Consider the following 19,067-nt stretch of genomic DNA (forward strand, 5'->3'; position numbering starts at 1 on the left):
AATGTTGGTCCTTCTGTAAATGGATCCCTTATTTGCATAAAATTTTAAGAAAACTCTTCCCCTTGCACTTCACTTCTCATTCAGCCTTTGTAATGAGAGCTGCTGTAAAAGACAAACCAGAGTTTTACCATCCTGAGTAATTTATGAAGCATTTATACCCACAGCAGTTAGCTCGCCTGGACAGGAAGCTCTAATTTTATAAACCCTCCCTGATTAATTATTAGCTTGGCTTTTGCCTTTTAAATTGCAACTCATTCTGATCCTCAGAATTTTCCTTGACTTTCTGAAGAAGGAGCAGGCAGATACGACACTGAAATGTGTGTTTGCTCCAGCCTGTGCACTCTGCCAAAGCACAATTGTGTTTACCACACTACTGAGTGTCGACTCCCTCGAGGGCACAGAGGCCTGGACAGATTCTTGTGGGTCACTTCCTACTGAGGATATTCTGTGCTTCTGTGATCTTCAGTTTATATCTTTCTCCCAAATTTATCTTCACTCCCTTACATCTTTCAGATTAAGACAATAAATAAGTTTTCCAAGAAGCTCAAAAGTGACTGAGTGATCTGTACAGCTACAGCACTTTATAAAAATCAGAAATTACTATACTCATATTTAACTGTTCCTGTAATTCTTTTTCTTCTATCCTAACCAATGTTTTAGGCATACTAGCGGATGCAATGGTAACTACAATAAAGCTTCAGATTTATCTTCATCAATACTCAAGCTGCAGGATTTGTTTTGATCACTGCTTTCCCAGGAGGGAGAGCTACATCACATGTGAAAAGTAACACAGAATCCCAGAATGGTTTGGATTGGAACAGACCTTAAAGCCCAGCCTGTTCCACACCCTACCATGGACAAGGACCTTCCACTATCCCAGGTTGCTCCAAACCCTCTCCAGCCTGGCCTTGAACACTTCCAGGGTCCTTCTGTCACTCCAAGTCTCTCTTTACCAAAGGCTATTTGAGGATTAGTTTTGATAGGAAATGCCAGTTAGAAGGCCTTTCAGAGCCAGCCAATATCCAGCTTTACATTCCTTCAAAGCAAAAACAGGGGGAAAAAATTGACATACAAAACGGTGTTTTAGAAATATGTGAGCATGAATATTTTTATTAAAGCAACACAAACAACACACCTCGAGCTATTGAACTGCCCGAGGTAACACAGCCTGGAAATAAGGCTGAGCTGCAGTGATGGCTGTGGGGGATATTCCTAACGGGAAGGGGAGCATGGTTCCCTTGGCTGGAGCAGCACCAGGCTCTGACTGGCCACACAGGACACCACACTGCCCTCAAGGATGAGGTGAGATGGGATTCTGAATTTGCAAGCAGGCTTTCTGTTTCCAAATAGTTCAGGAAAGTCACAAGAGCTGGTAGCAAAATTTTCAACTGCAGCTCTGAGAGAAATGCTGGGACCTGAAAAAAGTGCATGGAGCTACAACACTTCCAGATACCAACACAGAGGACATTCTCTAAAACCTCGTGCTTCTCACCATCTGCTTTTTCTGGAGGAAATGGCCAAGCAGAGAAAGCTCAAACAACACCTCAAGCCTTAAGGAATTTCACAGTGTTTGTAGGGTCTCTCCAGAGGATGTGTCCATATAATGTATTACTGAAGCTCTTGTGCCAAGTTTAGTCTGGTGTTGGATCTGACTCCTTATCAGGCTGAAATGTTGCCTTTTTAAAAAAAAAATGAAAAGCATCCAATATATTTGAGGATAGAACGACACTGCTAATGCTAATGTGGGCTGCCCAGTCAGCCAGCATTGCATTTAAGGGAGAATTTGGAACTGTGGCTACTGTCAGATGAATTGAGCAAACCAGGTGAATCCACAAGTCCCTCATGGAGATAAAGCCAGAATTCCCCCCGCCCCCCAGTCATGTTTACAATCCCCAGGTCATCACACAAGACCAGAGGAGATGAAGGTTAAAGGATGCAGCCAGCAAACACCAGCCTTGCTGTGTAGATACATGGGGTTTGTGTACCAGATATGTTCTAGATGGGCATCACACCTTCCTTCTCACATATTTAAGAAGCTCTTCTTCCCCCATAATGTGCCCCAGCACTGTGCTTTTATTTGAAATCAAATCTAGACCAAACTAAACATAAAAGGGGAAAACTGGCCTTACCAAAAAATAGCTGTTTTGAGCCTTTTCCCCCCTTTTCCTTATTTTTGTAAACGAGGTGCAGCGATGGTGAAGATACAAGGGCAGAGAACGGATGTCCACAGCTAAAGCTTTGTCAGGTGCTGACCTGTGGCACGCTGGCAGCCCTGTGGCAGGCAGCCAGTGGTGAGACATCATCAGCTATTCATCGGGAGAAGGCTCAGATAAAGCAGTGCTGCCCAGCAGGTATCCTGGTGAATGCATTCCAGGAGCATCCCGCCATTAAAAAGCCAGGAGATGCCTCGGCAAATTCCCCCGGGGCCCTTTGGGGAGGCTGACATAGAATTTGCTGGCCAGAATTTTAGTGATCCACTCCACGGCTCTGCTCCAGAAGCCCAAGATGAATAGGGAGCTCTGGTGAACTTTGAAGCCTGCGGGTCAAAGTTCTCTCTCATTATCCCCAACCATTTTCTATCGGCAGAGCTCCTCGGCGTCCCAAGGGACGGGAAGGTTTGAGGCTCTTGAAAAAACCTGACACAACCAAGTCAGGACACAGTAGGGTGCTTATGTACACATATTTTTCTTCCCCGTTTTCCTCTCCCCCCACTTTCTTGAAAAGAAACGAGAGGGATTTCGCTATTGTGTCAAACATCAGCCTGGTGGCACCAGGAGCCACTCGTGTAGCTGGCACAATGCCGCGCTTATTTCAGCATGCCGCCCTGCCCAACAGGCCTGACCCTCCCAGGGACACCTCCTCTGCAAGAAAGGGCCTCATTTGATTTTCCCTCCCCACCCCAAAACCTTTCATTCTGCAGGCAATGCTTTCAAGGAGGATGTCAGGGCTGGATCCTGCAGTACCTATTTTCTACGTTAAAACCACTGCTTCGTGCCTGAGCTGCCAATGAATGCATCTGGCAGAGACAACTGATCCACCCGTGGCCAAACCTCGAGCAATGTTTAACACAGTGCTCACTATCACACTATCAGCCACTAAACATTGCAATTTGCCCTTCAAACACAAGGTGTTAAGCTCTGACTCAAACCACAGGCTGGACAGACAAAGTGATCCCCTGAATTTCCTTTTTTTGCCACCACTAGAGGCCAGCCCACCTTTCACTGCAATTAAAAATTCACTCCAGAATTAAAAAGGCAACATTTTGATTAACTAAAATGATCTGCACATTTGAAACTACTCAAATCTGATTAGAGCTAGGCTTTGCTTAAGTTTAGGAAACTGAATTTAGATGGCTAACAAAAGCTCTTTTCTTCACTGCTGCTTAATGGGAAACTTGATAGGAATAAGGCCCTGATTTTTCAAAACAATGCAAGAAATTATCCCAGACAGCAATGCAAGCACAGCATTAAAAATTAATTGTTTTCTTGCGAAAAAAATGAACAAAATATTACTGACAAAAACCAGCAAAACCAAACCAGAAACACAGTATCAGAGCTCTGCTTGGGGGAAGACCCTCTCACCTGGCAATCCCCAAGAAGAAATTGTGACACTCCTGACAACAAAGTTTAGTACAAAGTGTACTGGGAGTGTGACTGAAAATATTTGTGCTTCCCTCACACACCCCTCTGATCCATGCAGGGAGGAAACAGCAACACCGAGCCCAGCACCTTCTTCTTGGGGTGGGGAGGCATGGTGGAGGACAGAGGGAAACAATTACAGGCTGGTAATTACTTCTTCTTTAAATGGATTCTCTCTAATCTCCGATGGATTTACCTCTAATCTCAAAGTAATTACGTATAACCTCAGTGGATTCTCACTCTGGGGGAGATGCCGCAGCTCCGGGGGAGCCTGCAGAGGAGAAGTTTCTCCATTGTCTGCCAGAGCAATGAAAAACTCACACGTGCACGGCCCTGCCAGGAACAATAGAGGTTTTTCCAGCAGCCAGGAAGGGGCCAGGGCACACACAACAGCCCCCTCCTCGCTTGATGACCTGCACAATCGAAAGCACACTCAGGTGGCAGCTCAATGGGGCACGCACAATCCACGCTTCCCTTCTGGGAGCAATGCCAACACACAAATTTGGGTGTTTCAGGGCTACTTCACAGCAGAGTTAGTCACATTTAGAGGCACTAAAAGTGACCAAATTGGGCAGAAAGACGTGAACTACATCACACAAAGGAGCAGTGAAAACCCTGCTCCAGAACACAAGGGCTGAGGGACAAGGTTTCTGATGGGAAGCAGCAATGCCTTGAAGCTACTTGTCATCTAATTTACCACATCATTTTTAAGAGACATGGACATGACATCAGAAACCAGAGCAAAGCATCATTATGGCAGGATCTGAGACTATAAAATCTTGTGTCAAGGCGGGGGAAAAGTGCTAATATTCCACAGACATGGAACAGCAAGTGGGGGCAAGCACAGCATCAGTGTGGCCAGACATGGATGTGGCACTTGGGGATGTAGTTTAGTGCTGGACTATAGCTGGGTTGGATGATCTTAGAGTGCTTTCCAACCTTAATGATTCTAGGGTTCCATGCTCCTCAGACATCAGCCATTTAACTTCTGCCAGTTCCAGGTGCAGGTCTATAATCCCCAGAATTTATAGAAAATGCATCAAAACCTTGATTTTCACTCCTTAATGTAAAAGTGCCCGGGAGCTCAAGATGTTACCAAAAGGTTTGGTGAAACAACTGGCCCTAAAAACATTGCAAGTGGCAACCCTTTGACTTGCATATGTGGGATGATGATAAAATACAAGATCAGATATTATATAAAACCACACACATGCACATATATATACATACATAATATAAATAGACATATATTTTATATATATACAAATATATACATACATATTTTTTATATATATATATATATATGTAGATAGCTATTTCTGTAAGTCTATATATCTCATATCTCTCTCTCTCTCTCTCTCTCTCTCTCTCTTTTTATATATATGTATAATACATATTTTACCTTGGTGAGGGTCACACCATGATTCTTAGGGTGAACTAGTCCTGAGTGGGATCTCTGTGCTGCTTTTAGCCCCAAATCCATACCAGGAGTTGTGCCACACAGTCTGAGGGACAGACAGCATCCTTGGGACAAGAATAGATGCCTCAACATGGAAAAGTTATATGGGAGATATTTTAATGGCTATGCCATTTCCAAAGAGCTGCTCAGAAATACTCCTGAATAAACCACAAGTCCTGTACACTGACAAAGACCTCTCCTCACTCTTTACTACCTCTAGGAAATTTTTTCTTGTAAAAGACTTGGTTTTTAACCCTGGGATCAACAAGTCCATAAAAGAATGAGCAGAAAAAAAAGCCCTAAACAGTTCCAGGAGCCTCCTGGGATGCCAGGAAGCCCCAGTCCCAGCAGAGTCAGAGGAACTGCAGTGCACTCAGACTTGCAGCAGGGAGTTTCACTTCAGGTGATGATTCTTTGAGAGGGAAGGGAATGCAGAAAGAGGAAGAAGCTCCCTCAGCACAGTGGTCTCACCAAAGCCATGCCTGAGCCTCTTGTCAGGGCTGGGTGATCCCAGAGCAGGCAGTACTCACGTGCAGGCTGGGATGGTAGGTCAGCACGCCGTTGTCACACAGTGTCACATATTTCTTCTTCCACTCCTTGTTCAGGGACTTGCCACTCCGCTTTAGCAGCATCCCCTGGTGGGGGAGAGAGAGAGAAAAGCTGAAACGACCACACAAACAACACACAACTGCCTAAGACACAAGACAGAAGAGTAATTGCCTTTCCAGATGAGCATTTCCAGACAGGCTTTCTCCTGCAAGTGATACTCTTTCCCCTGCCTCTCCCAGAATGCACATTCTCTCCACTGGCTTTGTCCAATGGATAGAAAAACCCTCTTTTTCCTTGAATTCCATGCCTCAGGAAAACACATTTTAGTGCGACTCACATGGGTTCCTAGCTGATGAAGACACCACGCTGTGCATTTCCTTGCCCTCTAAAATAAGTGATGAGCCCCAGGCTGAGGGAGGATCCTGCTGTGTGGCCTCTCCCTCCAGCCTGCTCCTGGGGATTCCCTGCCCACAGAAGAGCACACATCTGTGTTCTCATTCCCTCTGCACAAAGGTGACACCACCATGGAAACCCCTCTTGGCTAACTCATTCCAGCAAAAGAAACCCCAATCCCAGGCAAGAGTAGTGAAACAAAACCAGAGCAAATACAAAGTGTTTCACGTAAATCCTAGATAATTTAATGACAGAGGTGTGTCTGGAGAAGAAAGGAGGTGGGCAAAGTGAATCACCTTTCCACCATATTCAATCAGGGATGAATTACAATGATCACAGAATCCCAGAATGGTTTGGGTTGGAAGGGACATTAAATCCAGTTCCACCCCCAACCACGGGCAGGGACACCTTCCACTGGACCAGGTGGCTCCAAGCCCTGTCCAAACTGTCCTGGAACACTTCCAGGGATTGGGCAGCCACAACAGCAAAGATAAAAAGTCATCATTGTGTTCCAACAAATAGACAGGAACTGCTACTGTACATTGACTTGTTCTCAGCTACAAAATCAAAATTCACTTTGAAAAATAAAATACCCCATGCTGTAGAACACTCCAGGTAGTAAATGAAGAATATACTTAGGAAATTTTAATTTCCAAACCCAAGCCAGAAGGCAGCTCCTAATGGATCCGGACAGTATTATGGCTGTGCAAAGCCTTACTGGAATGTCCAGTGGAGATCCTATGCTCAGTACCTACCACAGGGACACAGTGACTGGTGTCACAGATCAAGCTCTGATCAAAGTGGACACATATCCATTTCAATAAATCACAACTAGGAATCCACCCAACATGAATTTCAGCTCCCTAATCCCTATAAAACAAGTTTTCCCCTTCTCATCATACAAGGCAATTAAAATAAAGGGAAAACAGAACATAGAAGGATGTCCTAGCAAGCACAGTGCTTCCAACTCCCATGGAGTTCTTGTTAAAAGTGGTTTAAACCTAGAAAACAAGTTCCATTGGTTGTTTTGCCATTAAACTTGCAGCTTTATGAAGTGATCCCTCTGCAGACCCTATCCCAAAGCCAGGAGGGAACATGGGTCAGCTCCACTCAAGTAGAAGTTCTGCTCCTGGCCATGCAGCTGGAATAGAACTTCAGAGAAGAACCCTTCCCAACACACTCCACACACCGATGGGGCCGTGAAGAAAAGCTCCTGTTGGACACCTGAATAGCACAGTGATCCAAACTCACAACTTTCTGCCTGTCTGCAGGTCACATGTCTGTATTTTTTTGTTCTCCTCCTTGCTAGAACTCAAACTTTTTCAAGGAGAACGGGGCTTCTGAAACGCCTCCTCACAAAAGCTCCTGCTCATCCCAATTACTGCCTGCCAGCACTTGGAGACGTTGTTTTCTTCTATTAAAAAATGAAAGCTTATTTCTGCCTTTGACTCTCCTGTTTGTCTATAGGAGGTGATCTGTCTTTTCACCTTTCCCATCTTTCATACCTCACCTGCAGCACAGCACTGGTGTTTAGGGGGACCCAATTCTAGTTAGTGCTGTGTCGTGGGGATCAAAAATTACTGTTTCCCTGCACTGGTTTGTTCTTCAGACCTTCTAATGGGGAAAAAGCAGTAAAGATCATAATGGGGATTTTTTTTCCCTTTGCCTTTTTTTTTCAAGTTTTGAAGCCAGTAAAATGTACATATTTCATAACCTTTTAACTGCTCCTTTGCTATAGAGAAAACATATCATTACTTACATAATTTTCAATTCGTGTCAATTATAATCTCAATAAAGAGTAAAAATCTACCACGGTCGTGATTTTTACTAGTTAAAGTTTTGCTACTATCTAAGTATGAATGATGACATTCTAGTTTTGGATCTAAATTGAGAAAATTATTCAAAATTAGGTTTTACCATGTTTTTAAAGCAGAACTCTGTGCCTTAATGTAAAAACAAACAAACAAAAACCAGCCCACCCAGCTCAGAACTGAATACGGATGATGGACCTATTTGTGCCTAACTAACAAACTAGACTTCCTAATCCATATTCTTCAGGCATTCCTTTGGCAAACAGAATCATTTTCACATTATGCGATAATTAAAAGTATCTTGAAGTACCTGAAGAGCAAACTGCTGTGAATACAAGGAGCTAACTTAAAGTGCTATAAAGCAAAGCAGCCCATATAAACCACAGCTTTTATCCCCAAGGCCACCACTCTGTGGTAATTTTATAGAATGGTCTGGAGAAATGGTCTTAGAATCAGAGTTTAGATCAGTTATAAATGCACTTTAATGTTAGCTATAAGTAAAAAAAAAAAAAAAAAAAAAAAGGCCCACATGAGAGGAAATGTTATTTAAAAGAAAAAAAAAAAAAAAAAAAAAAAAAAGCCCCTTGCCTCAGTCTCATCATGGCTACATTTGAGTCACATCAGATCCTGTCCTGAGGAAATGAGATCCAGGGGTTCCTGCTGACCCCTGGTACCTCCAAGGCAATTCAGAGGCAGCTTGGGCACATCCCCAGTCACTGCCAAACAGGTCCTCATGCACACACAGCACACTGGAAAAATCCCACCGAGTTCCCAAGCTATGCATTAAGAGCCTACATAAATCTTTACTCCAAATACCAATTCTTGTGGTCTAAATAATCCCTGCCGCAAATAATTATTAATTGGATGATGCTATTTCCCCTAATTTGTATGAAATCTTTTTAATTTCTCACAGCCCTCCATGGGCAGTTGGGTGCAGCTCCAAAGCCTCCAGACTCAACATGAAGAATTTAACACCTCTGATTTCCACACAAACAGAGCAGAACTTCACACCTCAAATAGATTTTTTTTTTTACCACCTTCCCTCCAAAACTGCAACTCTGTGTTTAAGGAAGGAATGGTGAATCCTCCAGCTTGTGTTTTGGAGGAGCTGGAGGAAAAAGGCTCCAAGTGGAGTGCATGGAGCTCAGTCCCTGGGTTTTGCTGGAGGATCCAGGGAGCGAACAGAGCTGGCTCTCCATTAGTAATGTGTGTGCTACGTCTACTCCCAGGAGGTCATTGCAAGCCAAAAGCAATGTTAAGTGTACAAGCTTTAAATAACTTACAAAGTTAATGTAATGAATGCAAGTGTGATCTGAAATCCATCACTCAGTGGCTTGCTGTAGCCTCAAGCTGTGATAAAACACCACTCATAAATTTATATTAAAACTCTGTTCGATAGCAATTATTTACCAACAAAGATTTATTGATTGCATTTGCTGTTAGGGACTGGGGCCCTAACTGAGTCAATCAGCTTAGGCTGCTGAGCTCCAGGGCACCTGGGGAAGTTACAGACTGCCAGCAGGCTCTGCAATCCCACCATTACCGTGGGAGCAGGAGCAGCTAATGAAAAGCCGCCAGCATCGGATTGATTGGAGCCAAGGTGGAAAGAAAACAACACACCCAGCACTGGTGAAGGGACCAGGGCATGTACTACACCCAGTTCACCTGAATACACAGCAACCAGCAAAAATCTGGCTGCTCTGGGTGCCTTCCATGAGCTCAAAACCTTGCCTGCTTAAGTAATGATTCAGTGGCAAAAAAATCACTGATTTTTTTCTACAGAAATATTTTAGGTTTTAAATAGCAAATTATCAGCATTTCAAAAAGTGACCCCTTGCTTAATGCTGCACTGAAGATGCTGGCAGGTGAGAAGCCTTAAAAATGGTCTTTGAACTCAGCAGAGCCAAGATTGGACCTTCTGGAAAAGGAAATATGGTACCTACAATTATGGCAGAAGTTGGAACCAGATGAGCTTCAAGATCCCATCCAACCAAAACCATTCCATAATTCCACTTTGTTTCTATTTTCTTTCAGAAATTTACCCCACTGCCATGGCTGAGGTGCAAACTTCTGCCAGACTTTTGTTTCTCCCCCTCCCTAATTTTTAGCTGACCCCATATTGTTTACCTGATGTTGTTCTGACAGAATGAAACAGGTAATGTCACACTTCATCATTAACAACATAAATTCCTAATTTTCCACTCAGGTCTGTAGCTCCCACAGCCATGATCAGCAGCTAACACTGCTGGGAATTTCTACACCTCCTGTGCATTCTGCTCAAAAAAGAAAAACTCTCAGTCATGAGAAACCTCCTCCTTCAAATAACTCCGAAGGCAGTCACTCAGTCAGGATCACAGACTAATTGTTACATACAAATTCTGGTCAATAAAACACCCACTTCCTGTAAATCTATTAATGTGGAGAACAAATGCTGGTGAAACCCCCAGGATTCAATGACCAGCCAGCTCTGCACTGTCTGTCCAACAGCACTGAGGCCACCTGACAGTAAACAAAAGATTAATTTTTCAGTGATATTTTTTTTTTCCTCCAGAAGATTTAGTTGTAACAGGTTTCTGGTGTTAAAGTCCATTCTTGCAGCATATGGCACACACCAGTTCAAACTGTTTCACCTCCAAACAATACCTGCATGCCATGGGAAGCTTTTGGTAATGACTGACTCATTCATACATAGAGAGTCAGAGAATCCCAGAATGGTTTGGGTTGGAAGCTCACCTCATTCCCTCTATCATGGGCAGGGACACCTTCACATAGACCATGTTGTTCTCTCTTTAAACCTAAAATCCTCTAGGGAATGAACTGTTGAAGATTCCAAATGTATTGGGAATCCTTCCATAAGAAAGTAACTTGTTTTCTCAGTTTCCCAGACTGAAGTCTTTTTTCCCTCAGAATTTAAGGGAATGCTGCTTGGTCTTTTGGTCAATGAGACATAAAGCTGGTTTAAGTTTTTATACTTGGAAATCTGTAGCAAACTGTCCCTGCTGATACTTTAAAGGGGCTTATAAAAAAGAGGGAAAGGAACTTTGGATAAGGGCCTGGAGAGACAGGACAAGGGGAATGGATTCACACTGCCAGAGGGAAATTGGGATGGATGGGATATTGGGATGGAATTGTACCCTGTGAGAGCGGTGAGGCCCTGGCACAGAGAAGCTGTGGCTGTCCCTGGAAGTGTCCAAGGCCAGCTTGGACAGGGCTTGGAGCACCCTGGGCTAGAGGAAGCGGGGGTGGTTGGGGTGAGCTTTGAGGTCCCTTCCACCCCAAACTATTTTGGAATTCTACGACTTCTTACAGTAGTAGAATACAACTGGGGACCAACTGAACTACAAAAAAAAAAAAAAAAAAAAAAAAAAAAAAAAAGGAAAAAAAATCTCTTGTAAGAGCCTGGAATGGCTCTTAAGAGTTCTGAAAACAGGAGAGCTCAAACATTCTCCAACTTCAGTATCTAACAATAACATTGCAAAAAAAAACCCCTCCAAAACCCTGTATGTTCTTACTACAGCTGTGCACATGGAAAATCCCTCCCACCTCCCTTAAAAACTGGCACAGCAGCAGGCAGAGTTTTGCCACAAAGATGCTCCCACTTTGCAGAAACTATTCAAATTTATGTTCTGCGCCTTTATGAGAAAATGAAATCAGAACATTGCACCCAATTCTCTTCTAACATTCCCTAAATACCAGGCAGTGACTGCACAGCAGGTAATTACTCCATGAATGGTTACCTAATGCTGGGGCTGATCAGCCATGATTTCCATTTGAAGACAAAGAACAGAGAGGCTCTAACACCTGACTTGGGGAGCAGAAGATAATGGCTTTGCTTAAACTTGAAGGACAATCAGCCTGCAACTCATTATTTTCCAAGCTCTCTGTACACAAGCTAGGAAAGAAAATTAGAAAGAGGTACTGGAAAAAACCCCTAGTGCTGATTAAGCAACTCTTACAGTTCTTCACAGCACCAGCAACGAAGATTGCCACCAAAGGACAGCCACCAAATTCCTGCAAGAACAGTAGCACTAAGGACACACTTAATGGGAAGAACAAACTTAGGTTCACTGTTACTGCATCTTCATTTTTAATCCCAGAATGGTTGGAAGGGAGCTTAGAGACAATCCTATTCCACCCCCTGCCATGGGCAGGGTCACCCTCCACGAACACAGGTTGCTCCAAGCTCCATCCAACCTGGTCTTGATTACTGACTGCTCCAATATTTCAGCCTCTGGATCTTGCAGGTGACGCACGAGTTCCCGCAACTCTTCTTGAGTTCTCCTTCAGCTGGCAGCTTTGGGACAGGGGCACTCTTTCCTTAACCCTGCTTTATGACTATTTCTGAAATGAGACTAAAGTCAACAGCACATTGCAAACTCTGCAGTTACAGCCACCACACATCCTTCCTGTGGAGCTGATCATTCGAATGTGTTATGAAATGCAATCAGGTATTTAAATGACTGGCACATCCTTTACTCTAACCCATTCACCTCTCTGAACAGCACGAGAAAATCACATTATTTTCCTGTCTTGCAGTAGTTTCTGTCTCTGTTGCCTTCCAAGAGTTATTTTGCTTACTCTGGACTGCTAAAAGAATAGGAAAAAAAAAGAACCCCAGCCCTTAATAATCTCCAGTAGTTGGTTTGTTAACCCCTTGGCACTGGCAGCTGTGGTTTCCCTGACACCAGTGAAATGCACTTCGATGCAAATCATTACCTTGGGCAAAGGAAAAACAGCGTTGGGAAGCAGATCTGGTGCGAGCAAACACAGCTGTGGGAAAGGCTGCGAGAGCGGGAATGGCCGGGAATGGCTGAAGGGTCAGGCAGGGAAAGGAAACCACAAAACATTGACTTCTCTCAAGAAACAGCCTTGGGTGAGTGGTGCAAAATAAGGAATCCTCGTGCAGGCATGACCACTCCTAGGCAGAGGATCCGCTTTTCCTTACAGGAGCGTTCCCCGATCCCCAAAATTCTCTTTATCGTGTTTTATATAAAGCAGGGATTTGGCTGGGGAAGCGGAAAAGGGAGAAAAGCCATGAAAAGCTTAAAACCCAATTTTAACTTTCTCTGCCGACACTCTAGTGTTTCCATAGAAACATCAGGAAGACCACTTAAGAGCAGCTTTTTTTTGTAGCCATGTTTGGCACCATACCCCTCCCCTGGACAACCTATTATTTCACAAATGGATGCTTTCTGCAGCCCGTTCTGTGCAGGCTCCAGTGGAGGGGGGGAAAAGAAAAAGAACCCTGGATCTTTAACCAGTTCCCTTGTGGTCCCCTCCCTTTTTTGTTGGTAATATTTCTGTCATTCTGCCGGGGCTATATGGTACAAAGGGTTACACTTTAATTGAGCTGTCAGCATCTCCAACAATCCTATAAAACTCCGATTATGCACGGCGGGGTTAGTGACACACTTGTTATTGTGGATGCCCTATTTGCTAAACCCGGGCCCCCCCCCCCACAGGTCACCTCACCCAGGCGACCTTCCTGTCATTAGCCTCGTCTATTCCTACCTCACCGCTGTGAAAATCACACAAGGAAAGGCTTCAAAGCCCTTGCCAGGACTGAATTCGACCAGGAGCTAATCACCCACAAATCCAGCTCAAATGGCAATAATTGGCTAAACTGCTCACCTCTCCAGAGCTCAGCAGTAATTTGGGATAATAAAGAAAAGAATTATTCAGCTAACTGCCCTGAAATGTATGCTTTGTGACCGACACACTTCACATTTTAATAATGATGGACACAAAATCCAATTTAATACAGCACAGGCTGAATAACAAACCCAAGAATGCTGGCAGGAAAAAAAAAAGTGTGTGTGCATGTGTGTTCCTTTTTCTCCTTAAACTGTGTTCCATGTTATTGTACAGAAATGATTCACACTTCGTGTCAGGAAATTTTGGGACCAAAAAGGCCTTCTACAACCAACCTCAGAAACTCTGCTTCATAATGGGATTTTAAAATTTATTTTAGTTTTCTTTTAATCAAAAGGAGAATCCTCCTTGAAAAATAAATTTTGCTGAACAGTAATACTTCTGGCCCTCAAACTTTTGTAGGGATAGGAGAATAACTACCCTTTAAAAAAAAATATGCAGTAGAAGACCACCTTCTTCATAATTCTAATGAACAATATTTCCTGATTGCTCCATTTTTCTACTTCTACACCTCGTCCTCTGGTCAAGGACCATCAGCATCAATGACCCCACTACAGAAGGGTCTGCCAGGACACACTGAACTTGTTCAACACTGCAAAGATCACAGAGTCCCAGAATGGTCTGGGTTGGAAGGGACCTTAAACCTCATCTTGTGCCTGCCATGGGCAGTGACACCTTGCACAAGACCAGGGTGAGCAAGCAGGGCCCATCAGGATGCTCCAGCACTCTTCCATCCACACACCCCGCTCTCTTTCCTCCAATCTCTCCTAAGACCAAGAGGAAAAAAAAAGGAAAATAGATGAAATAGTGATGTTAGCATTCCTGGTGATGTTCCTGCAAAGTCCAGCTCAATCAGAGGAATGAAGGTGATGATGGTCCTTCAGAGATGCACTCAATGTATGTTGGGCACTGTCCTCTCATCATCACAGCAGAAAACAAATCAGGAACCTAGTGAGGAAAAATACTTTCCCTACTGGATCCTGTTTCCTGGAGTTCAAAAAAATCATGTTTCACATTCTCAAAAAAGCTGCAAAAGAATGTAAATTCCATCTTCAACATGAGGGGAATACTGTAAGAAATACAGAACATGCCAAGACACACATGACAACTGCATAAAGAGACAGCTACAGTCACATCCTTCTGCTACTTGCTGAATGTGTGAGTAGTCATGGAGCTAAAGAGCTTAGAAAAATGATGATTTATCTATTTGGTGCAGCAGAGACACATCTTTTTAAATAACCCTTTGCACAACGAACACAACTGTCTGCTCTTTCTTCTTAGTGAACCAATCAGTACTTTATCACCTGAAAACAAAACCATTTTGGCTTCAGCTGGGAATACATAAGAATGTACAGCTATTTCACTCAAAAACCTCCTGGTCTTGGCCAAGGACCATGATTTGAGTCACACTGGGAGAAGACTTTTGACAGGATGTAAAATTTTGCTGGAAAACCACCCCACATCACCTCAGCTTGTTGTGGTGTCTGTGCAGGGTCAGGATTTGGACTGAATGATCCTCATGGATCCCTTTCAGTTCAGAATATTCTGTGATTTGATGATTCTTTTACATCAAGGCATCTCCACATCTCCAGCAGCTCCCTGAGCCCAGGGAAAATCTATCCAAGGCCATTTCCCAGGATTTAAGGGTACAACCTAAAGACAACTCTCAAGAACAGGCTTTTCACCCCATGTTCTTAAATTGTTACATCAAAAAGGCAAAGTTACTGCTGTCAGAAGCAGAACTCACCCATTTTTACCACAGCTGTTGTTATAGAAAGTCAAGTTAACAGAATGTGAAACATTGCCAGTGCCAGTCAACTGAAAGAACTTTTCTGAGAAATTATAAATCAATGCTTTTGACAAAGTTATTATTAGGATTCCTGAAGTAATATCCTGAGACACCCCAAAATTCCTTTATTGTTATTTAATATTATTCTGAGAAGAAAAGGCTCGTTTAGTCCTGGTCTGCCTTGCTTTATATACAGCACTCACTCCTCCTCTTCCCCACTTCCTGAGCTTAGCATTAATCAGGGCAATTTCAAAATAAAGGATTCTGCATATTGTGTCAGCAAGTTAAAAATTGTAACATTGTTTTAATGTTAAAATCACTCCAGATACAATACTTCCTTTGTAGTGTATTTCATGGCTCATTTGCTTCAACAGATATTAAGCTTCAGTCAACAATTAACTACTGACACCTTTTTTATTTATTTTTTTAAACCAAGAAGATTTAGCAGAAGAGCTAAAAGCACAGCTTGGATTTATTAGATGGATGCTAATTTGATGTCACCAGTTTATTTCATTTCTATCAAGTATCCATTCTTGTGAATGATAGGGTCACTCAACCCACATTTCAGATGAACTGAAATCCAGACTTGAGCATATCTTTCAGCCCAAAAATTGCTGCAAAAGTGCACCAGTTTAAAGGACCATTTGAACTGTTAATTGTTTATCACTTACCACACGAGACCACTCCCAAGCACAGTGAATGTTTAATTGTGGGTTTGGATTCAGCACTTCTGGTTTTCTGCACGGACCCCGCTGGCACTGCCTTCAGCCTGGTTTTACCTGCAGTTTCATGGTGCTAGCCCTGGGGCTACCAAACCATCCCAATTCCTGAATCAAAAGGCATTTCTATGGTGACAACAGCAAAATCAAGCTGTCATCAGAAGACTTTACCTCCCTCTGTCCAATCCCCATCAGAGAGATGTGGAATTCCAGAATGCTTTGGCTTGGAAGGATCCTTAAACACAATCTACTTCTAACCCTTCCAGAGATGTAAACCAAAGCCATATTTTGCGCTTCATGAGGCATTTCAATCTATCAGAAGCCTCAAGACACATTTTTTGATCACTGGCTTGTACCCAAATTATGTCAGAACACAATGTGACACCGGCCAGGGAAGTCTGGCCCCCAAATCGGGAGCAGTACAATCAACAAGATATTGTAACAACTAAACCCTCTTGGAAATATCTACTCCTAGAGAAAACTGAGATACAATGCAGTGGCAAAGTGTGATGCACCACAAAGAGTGAAAGATCATATTCCACTTTGAGCATTCCTGGAAGGACGCCTGAGAGATGTTTCTGGAAGAAATTTTCCCCTGATTTCCACACATTTTTCTCTGAAAAGCCTTGAATTTCTTCATGTGTGGTCTGTAAGGCAGAATACAGATTGCCCTGGGAATTTAATGCACTGGCCACTCAGCTTTTTAATGTTTTAGAACACTCAGTAGTGACAGTAGATATGGCAAAGTCTATTATTACATGCTATCTGTTTATTAAGACTTATTTATCTATTTATTAAGACTTGTTAAAAGGAGTCACAGAATTCCAGAATGGTTTGGGTTGCAAGGGACCTTAAAGCTCATCCAGTCCCACCTCCTGCCATGGGCAGGGACACCCTCCACTATCCCAGGTTGCTCCAAGCCCTGTCCAGCCTGGCCTTTGACACTTCCAGGGATCCAGGGACAGCCACAGCTGCTCTGGGCACCCTGTGCCAGGGCCTGCCCACCCTCACAGGGGACAATTCCTTCCCAATATCCCATCCATCCCTGCCCTCCTTCAGATTAAGGAGTCAATCCATAAGTTATTAAAGCAGAAACTCAAAAGATGTTTCCACAAACAAAGATATTTGTTCCTTCCCAAAATAATGTAAAGATGCACACTTTATTTTCCTTTAAAGAGTGGTCTCGCACACAAGTTGATCCCTCAGTTTTAACCTCATTAATATTTGAGAGGGGGAGACAACAAGAACAGAAGCTGCTCCAGAGACTACGATTGTTTTATGACACAGTATCCCAGATCCAGTGGCTTGCAGGCAACACAGAAGAACACCACGATCAGAAAAAGTAATTTATAAAGCTCATTTATGGATTTCTCTGTGCAGTCACTTTGCTGTGGACTAGGCAAGCTGTAAAATGTTGGAGACAATCTCCCTCAAAAAAAAAACCAAAAAACCAATATAATCCATTATTTATTAAGTGATCAGCCATGGACAAGACCAAAGACTAATTTTTAACCACCTTTCCCAATTTCCTATAGATAAAGAATAGGTTTGTAAAGACAAATAAATAAAAAAATTAAAAAATAAAAATAAAAATGCAAGGTACCCAGAGTGCGGCTAATGGGATTTGACGCTGGCTTTAATTTTAATGAAGAAAGTTGCCAGTAGCAACAAAACTGTCAGCAGCAGCCAAGCACCATTAATAAAGACCCAGACAACATTAGTGGCACGGCAACAGTACAAAAGGTTCCCCCCGGTTCATGCTGTGCTAAATTGGCTGCCCAATTTTTCTTAAGTGTCCATACTATTTAGAAGACAATTTATTAATTTTTGTCATCCATTGTCACTTGACAGGCCATCATTTTGCATCCCGAATTTGAGATGAAAACTAATTGAAAAGACTGGCAGTATTTATGAGGGGTATTATTTGTCAATTATGGCTGCTGATGATCCCAGGTCTTACCAACTTTAACACCCCACGCTCGGGTGTTGTCAGTCGGACCTTTTTTTTTGTCATTTCCATGTTAGTTCTAGGAAAGTGACAAAAAGCAATGATAAAATCAATTCAGCAAACTCATTAAGGAAGAGGGGCCCATCAATCCCCGCTCTGAAATAACTGGAGTGGGGGAAAAAAAGCACTGGTGTGGCCCGGGGAATCACAGCTTCCCAGGACACCTCCCAGGGAAAAAACCCAATCTCTTTGTTCCCTACAAGCAGGACAAATTTTCAAATATGTCATAATTGAAATTAACCCTGCAAATTTACCCAGGCTGCCAGAAAGGGAAGGTTTTACTCTCTTCTCACTGCCCTTAAACTGCTTCTCTTCAAGTCTAAATACCTGAAATGTCCTCAAATTCCTAAATACAGGGAGTTACAAAACCACAGAATATTCTGAGCTGGAAAGGACCTACAAGGATCATGGAGTCCAGTTCTTTCATTCCAGCTTTTTTTGCACTGATAACTCTTGCCCAGCTTTTAAGAAATGCTCTCCTACTTAACCATCTTCACATACTTCAAACAATGATACAAAACATCCCTGGAAAACCTCAGTGTTAAAACAGCAAAGAAAATGAGGCTACACCACCCATCTCAAGCCTTTTCTGCTTCCATCACCTATGGTGGAGCCCAGGGTGAAGGAGCTGTGCCCTGCAGGACATGGGGGAAGGTTGGTGGGGCTGAGATCTGTCTGAATCCCACAGAAAACCCCACACCAGAGCAGGGAGATGAACACGGGAAGCTCTGGCCCCATGGGAAAATCGTGCTGGAGCAGGGTCCTGGCAGGACGTGTGGCCCCATGGATAAAGGGATCTACACTGGTCAGTTCCTGAAGGACTGACCCCATGGATAAAGGGACCCACACTGGTCAGTTCCTACAGGACTGACCCCATGGATAAAGGGACCCACACTGGAGCAGTTCCTACAGGACTGACCCCATGGGTAAAGGGACCCACACTGGAGCAGTTCCTGAAGGACTGACCCCATGGATAAAGGGACCCACACTGGTCAGTTCCTACAGGACTGACCTCATGGATAAAGGGACCCACACTGGTCAGTTCCTAC

At 43.3% G+C, this 19,067-nt stretch overlaps 1 protein-coding gene across 13 annotated transcripts in view; it reads right to left on the reverse strand.

Annotated features, from left to right (window-relative positions):
• AGAP1 (ArfGAP with GTPase domain, ankyrin repeat and PH domain 1) overlaps positions 1–19,067 on the reverse strand; it is a 307,825-nt gene that overhangs the window by 117,415 nt on the left and 171,343 nt on the right. For all 13 annotated transcript variants that reach the window (XM_030277040.4, XM_030277043.4, XM_030277041.4 and 10 more), the window contains one exon: positions 5,628–5,732. In XM_030277040.4, the coding sequence (XP_030132900.1) occupies positions 5,628–5,732 (105 nt within the window). The remainder of the gene's footprint in view (positions 1–5,627; positions 5,733–19,067) is intronic.

Source organism: Taeniopygia guttata, chromosome 7 (assembly GCF_048771995.1).
Source record: "Taeniopygia guttata chromosome 7, bTaeGut7.mat, whole genome shotgun sequence".
NCBI lineage: Eukaryota > Metazoa > Chordata > Aves > Passeriformes > Estrildidae > Taeniopygia > Taeniopygia guttata.